Source organism: Tinamus guttatus, unplaced genomic scaffold (genome assembly GCF_059628265.1).
Source record: "Tinamus guttatus ecotype Peru unplaced genomic scaffold, ASM5962826v1 Tinamus_guttatus_pri_ptg000714l, whole genome shotgun sequence".
Taxonomy (NCBI): domain Eukaryota; kingdom Metazoa; phylum Chordata; class Aves; order Tinamiformes; family Tinamidae; genus Tinamus; species Tinamus guttatus.
In genome coordinates, this window is record NW_028289248.1 from 133,329 (window position 1) to 140,075 (window position 6,747).

At 45.9% G+C, this 6,747-nt stretch overlaps 1 protein-coding gene across 1 annotated transcript; it reads left to right on the forward strand.

Moving 5' to 3' along the window:
• Window positions 1-143: 143 nt before the first annotated feature.
• Window positions 144-3,886, forward strand: LOC148591735 (syncytin-2-like). Its single transcript, XM_088537020.1, has 2 exons — window positions 144-960; window positions 3,840-3,886. Exons 1-2 carry the CDS (start codon window positions 144-146, stop codon window positions 3,884-3,886), a joined length of 864 nt encoding a protein of 287 aa, XP_088393146.1.
• Window positions 3,887-6,747: the final 2,861 nt, after the last annotated feature.

A 6,747-nucleotide genomic window follows, 5' to 3' on the forward strand; every position in this document is an offset into this window, starting at 1 on the left:
ATGATTGGCAGGTTCCCCTCGAAAGGCGTCCATATATAAGTGATAAACCAACTGACATAGTTGATAAGTGGAATAATTGGGTCCCATGGTTTCCAAAAATGAATATAGAGCCACAAGAGCTAGATTTGTTAGGATCAGTAAAAATGGATTATTGTGTGTATCTTAACTATACAGATGGATGGGCTAACTGGAAAGAAGTATCCCCTCCTCTCCCAGGATACAAAAGACGAGATCCAAAGGATCCGGAGCCACATAAAATACAATGGCTGAATGCTACCCTACCGGAGTATAGAAATGCCACTGCATGGTGCAACTATACTGCCGCAAAATTAACCTTATCTGGTAGATACCCACTCAAATTACCAAAGGGCCTATTTCTAATTTGTGGAGATCGTGCCTGGCCTGGTATCCCCTCTCGCGCATGCGGAGGACCATGCAGCATTGGAAGGCTGACTCTATTAACACCCAACATTTCAATGATTAATAACCATAGAAAACGCCCCAAGCGCGCCATACACGCTTTTCAATCTGAGTGTGATGACCAAGTAACATTTTGGAACACTGCAGAAATCGTATCAGCATCTATATTTACACCCGGGGTAGCATCAGCGAAAGCGTTAGTAACCTTAAATAGGCTTGGTTGCTGGCTGGCAAAACAGACTAATGCTACTTCCCTGGCACTGAGTGGGCTATTGCTAGATGTTAATTCTGTTAGGCATGCTTCACTTCAAAATAGAGCTGCTATAGACTTTTTGTTATTAGCACAAGGCCATGGGTGTCAGGATTTTGATGGACTCTGTTGCATGAATTTATCTGACCATTCGGAATCCATCCATAAAAGCATTGAAAATTTACAAAAAGGAGTGCAGAAGTTACGTCAAGATGATGGTTTCAATATTTTTGGGAATCTTTTGGGGAATTTAGGATTAGCTACGTGGATTAAGGGATCATTGCAAATAGGTTTGATGTGCTTGATAATCTTTCTTTGCCTTTTAATTTGTATCCCATGTTTGTTAAAAACAATTCAGTGCTTAATAGACCATGCCTTGAAACAGGCATTCTTCATAAATAAAGAAGGGGGAGATCGGGGGATCTCAAGGACAGACTCGAGAGTGTTGGTGGAGAGACCTTGGGAAAAGGACACTATTATGCTTGTTGGAATCAAACCATGGGAGTAAATGCAACAAACTAAACAATCTTTTGCTTAGCCATATTAACGCAAAGTTTCTAATTATTGTATTAACTGTATTTTGTTCATTTGTACTACCTGTATGTTGTACTAACTGTATTTTGTTTATTGTTAGTGTATCTGCCTTGTTTCTTATTATGTGTTCAGTGCTTGATTGATTGATCCTTTAACCAAGTTATGGCTGTTCAGCTAAAAACAGCTATGGCAATACCACAAACAAATAAAGAAGGGGGAGATGTGGAGGCCTGCTTTGGAGACGGAAGTGCTGAATGCCTTGGTAGTGGACGATTGACCACAAGGACGAATGTCTTATCAGCAAGGAGCAAAGCAGGAAAAGGAGGAGGACAACAACAGCATGTGGAATGTCTTGTCAGCAGATGAGGAACAAAGCAAGGAAAAGAAGATAACCACAACTGCACGGCTGGCAAGATGCTGATTGATTGTAATCTTTGCAACACTTGTGTTAAAAGAGTATAAAAGGAGTTGGTTTGAGAATAAAGTTGTCTCACTCTGCATCCCAGACTGAGTCCGTTCTTTCGCAAGGTGCAACAGTTTCGGGTAAACAACTTTGCAGAGCTGGGAAAGAGCCTATGCGGCCAGGACATAGCAACCTCCCTAGCAACCAATCGTGAGGTAAAGCTTTGCAATATGCATGAAGCTAATTAACGAATGTATAAAAGGCAGCATGGAAAGATTAATAAACGAGTCTTGTCGATGACCATATGGTGTCGCAGTCTCCCTTTCTCCAACAGATCCCCTCTCAGCCTTCTCTTCTCCAGGCTGAACAGGTCCAGCCTTCTCAGTCTCTCCTCATAGGGCAGATGTTCCAGGCCCCTGATCATCCTTGTGGCCCTGTGCTGGACTCTCTCCAGCAGCTCCACATACCTCTTGTACTGTGGAGCCCAGAAATGGACACAATACTCCAGATGCGGCCTCACCAGGGCTGAGTAGAGGGGCAGGAGCACCTCCCTTGACCTGCTGGAGATGCTCTTCTTAACGCACCCCAGGATCCCATTGGCCTTCTTAGCCACGAGGGCACACTGCTGCCTCATGGTCAACTTGTCGTCCACCATGACACCCAGGTCCCTCTCTGCAGATCTGCTCTCCAGAAGGTCGGTCCCCAGCCTGTACTGGTATCTGGGGTTATTCCTCCCCAGGTGCAGGACCTTGCACTTGGCCTTGTTGAATTTCATAAGATTTCTCACTGCCCAGTTGTCCAGTTTGTCCAGGTCCCTCTGGATGGCAGCGCAGCCCTCTGGGGTATCAGCTACTCCTCCCAGTTTGGTATCATCAGCAAACTTGCTGAGGGAGCACTCTGTGCCTTCATCCAGGTCATTGATGAATAAATTGAACAGGACTGGACCAAGGACTGACCCCTGGGGGACACCGCTAGCTACAGGCCTCCAACTAGACTCTGCACTGCTGATCACCACACTCTGAGCTCTGCCATCCAGCCAATTCCTAATCCACCTCACTGTCCACTCATCTATCCCACACTTCTGGAGCTTGCCCAGGAGGATGTTGTGAGGGACGGTGTCAAAAGCCTTGGTGAAGTCGAGATAGACGACATTCACTGCTCTCCCCTCATCTATCCAGCTGGTCATTCCATCATAGAAGGCTATCAGGTTAGTCAAGCAAGATTTCCCCTTGGTGAATCCATGCTGACTACTCTTGAGCACCTTCTTGTCCTCCATGTGCCTGGAGACAACAGCCGGTATGAGCCGTTCCATCACTTTTCTGGGGACAGAGGTGAGGCTGACTGGCCTGTAGTTGCCTGGGTATCGAGTTTCCTTAGGTGCTCTCTGACCCAATCTTTCTCTACCCAGGGTGAGTCTTCCTCTCTCCAGGCTTCTTCTCTTGTCCCTAGGGCCTGGGGCTCTTTAGAGGGCTGCCCTTGGTAAACACTGAAGCAAAGAAGGCATTCAGCAACTCTGCTTTTTCTGTGTTATTCATAACCAGGGTACCCACCCCGTTCACCAGCAGACCCACGTTTTCCCTGATCTTCCTTTTGCTGTTTATATATTTGAAGAAGTTTTTCTTGTTATTTTTAATGTCCCTTGCCAGATTGCATTCCAAACGCACCTTAGCTTTCCTTGTCGCATCTCTGCATTCCCTGATTACGTTCCTGTATTTCTCCCAGGGGGCCTGTCCTTTTTTCCACATTCTGTATACCACCGCCTGCTGCTTGAGCATTGCCACAAGCTCCTTGCTCATCCACGCAGGTCTCCTGCCCCCTCTGCCTGACTTCTTACACACAGGGATGCACTGTTGCTGGGTGTGGAGGAAGTGCTGCTTGAAAACTAACCAGCTCTCTTGGGCCCCTCTTCCTTCTAGAGCTCTAGCCCATGGGATTCTACCGAGGAGGTCCCTGAAGAGGCTAAAGTTGGCCCTCCTGAAGTCCATTGTTGCAAGGCTACTTACAGCCCTGCCACCTCCTCGTTGGATCCTGAACTCCACCAGCTCATGGTCACTGCAGCCAAGGCTACTCCCCACCTTCACATCTCCTACAAGTCCCTCTCTATTTGTTAGCACAAGGTCCAGTAGCCCACCTCTCCTCGTTGGCTCCTCCACAACCTGCGTCAAAAAGTTATCGTCAACGCAATGCAGGAACCTCCAGGACTGTTTGTGCCTGGCTGTGTTGTCCTTCCAGTTGATGTCAGGGAAGTTGAAGCCCCCCATGAGAACCAGGGCCTGTGACCATGAGGCAACACCCATCTGACTATAGAAGGCCTCATCAACCTCCTCGTCCTGGTCAGGTGGCCTGTAGCAGACACCCACCACAGTGTCTCCCACATTAGCCTGCCCTTTAACCCTTACTCACAAGCTCTCAACTCGCTCATCCTCGACTCCCAGGTTGAGCTCCATGCATTCCAGTTGCTCTCACATAAAGAGCAACTCCACCACCTCGCCTTCCCAGCCTGTCCTTCCTAAAGAGCACATAGCCTTCCATGGCAGCGCTCCAGTTGTGTGAGCCACCACGTCTCTGTGATTCCAATGAGATCATGATGCTGGGACTGCGCACAGATCTCCAGTTCATCCTGCTTATTCCCCATGCTTCGCGCATTGGTGTACAGGCATTTCAGGAAAGTAACCAAGCCTGCAGGTTTCCCAGGAGGGGTGAAAGAAGACCCTCTGTGAAAATTTATCCTCACTTCCCCACTAGCATACTCCCGCTGGAAGCCATCTGACGTAGGCTGCGTGGTACTGTTCGCCGTGTCTGTGTGACACTCCCCTTCCCCCTTCTTGCCTAGTTTAAAGCCCTCCTAACCAGGTTGGCCAGCCTTTTGGCAGAGACGTGTGCCCCTCTTGCTGATATGGATCCCATCATTCCCCACTAGCTGGTGGTCATCAAACAGAGTCCCATGGTCATAGAAGCCAAAACCCTGTTGCCAAGCCTAGCGGCGCAGCCAGTTGTTAAATCTGCCATATCCGCCTTCTCCTCCTTGAATCCATTCCCCTCGTTGGTAGGATAGAGGAGAACACTACCTGGGCTCCCATACCTTTGACGGCCATCCCTAGGGCTCTGAAATCTTGCTTGATATCCCTCATTTTCCCCATGGCATCATTTGTGCCCACGTTAAACAGTACCAGGGGGTAATAGTCAGACTCCTGGACAAGCCTTGGGAGCCTTTCTGTAACATCCTTTATTCGGGCCCCTGGCAAGCAGCAGACCTCTCTGGATGAGAGGTCTGGTTGAACAATTCAGCCATGTGGCTGCCCTGAGGGTCTTATCTTAATATTGCTCAGGGACAGGCCATCCAGTCTCGGGGCGGAGCATTTTGACATCTCCGCCATGTTCTTCCTGATTTCCCCCAGGGTGATCATGAGTTTGAAGGCAGAATTATCGGTCTTTCCCATACTGCAGAATGAGCCTAAGCCAGTAAAGGAGGCCACCTCTTCCCACCTTCTCCCGAAGAATTCGTAAACTTCTTCAATCGGAAGGGGGCATTTCACTGCTTCGATGTTATCTAGTATGATACCAGCCAGCATTTTATGATCCATTGTAAAGAGCCGCTGGTACCGGAGGCATCAGCCCTGCTTAACCACCCTTCGTTTAATCCACCTTTTCTCCTTTTTTTTGCAGGAACAGCCTCGGCTGGATGTTTATGTTGATATTTCATCTTAGATGTGATGAGCTTCCCCATCGCCTGGGATGTTAGCTCCTTCAGTGGACTGGCAGTAACTTTGGAAATGTCTCTGGCATCTTCCAAAATCTTCTGGAACGGACTCGAACAAATAGGGATCCAGCACTAATCCGATCTCCTATTAACCTTCTGTATTCACTCTGAACACCTTCTATATTCTCCCACTCGGGGCAAGTGTCCCCTTCTTGCGTCACAGCTATAATTTTTACAGGCAACGATGTCTTTGTCGTGGCCACCAGATGCCTTCTTTTATCACTGATCTGCTTTGCAGTTTTTGTTGGCCAATGTTCTTCGATCAGCTCATTAATAAAGCGCATGTTCCTAAATCTCTGTGCCAATTCAATCAGTTGTGCAGTTTTTTCTTCTGACCAACAGCTCTTATGCATTTTGGTATTAAAATATACCATTCAGATTTACTGTCTTCTATCTCCCTCCTACCTTTTGCAAACTTCTTTTACCTCACAATTCTTCCAGCCTCTACAGAAGACATGGATCTACTTTAACAGAGAGAGGGCAAGATTCTTACGCTTTCCCAAGATTTAGACTGCTAAAGAAGCCTCTCCTTAGAGACTTTAAATAAAATTAAGATGAAACATTGCTTTACCTTAAAGATAGGATCCAGAATTAGCTGGCAAAATGTCCGTGGCAACTTCTTTCCATCTGGGCTAGTGGCTGATTTGCTGAATTTTCCAATTGCTGGATCAAAATACCTGAAGATGATGTTTATTTTTACTCATTCAGCTTGAACCTCAGGAGTCCCCACTTTTCCTGAAAATATCTTCCTAGTTATGTTAGACTGAAAACTTTGAAAATTTTCATATTTAAGCAGTTATTAAAATAGCAGAAAAGTGGTTAATCCTTATTTGAATGTAGTACTGCTAGATGCTTGGTGTGGGAAAGGACTGCATGTTTTGGGAAGGACTTTTTGGCTGTTTGTTTACTAAATGTCAATACACTCACTTCAGTTTGCATTTTTAGGCTTTTACAGGTACCTTGGTACTTTAAGTAAACCAGCTTCCACAAATTCTTTTACTCCATCCTGCTACCTGCAACTGTGTTTTAAAGCCTTGCTAAAATCATTTAAATACCACGCATGACAAATGTTGGAGTGTCCTAAGGGATAAATCAAGTGAAGGTAGCTTAATCAATTAGAAGACATCAGAAAGCAGGCGAAGATTCTTTGAGCTTTCACATATTCCTAAAGTAGTTAGTTAACAGCAAATTGTATACAGATATCATTTGAAATTAATTCCATCTTTTACGAGATACATTTTGAGGCTCATTAAATTCATAGATGTATTCATTAATACAAGGCTTTGGTCTGTAATTTCTCTTGTTATATATTAATTTTACCTACATAGTTCAATAAAAGCATTTCCAATGTGAAATTCTGAGAATGAATCTTCTGTTTTT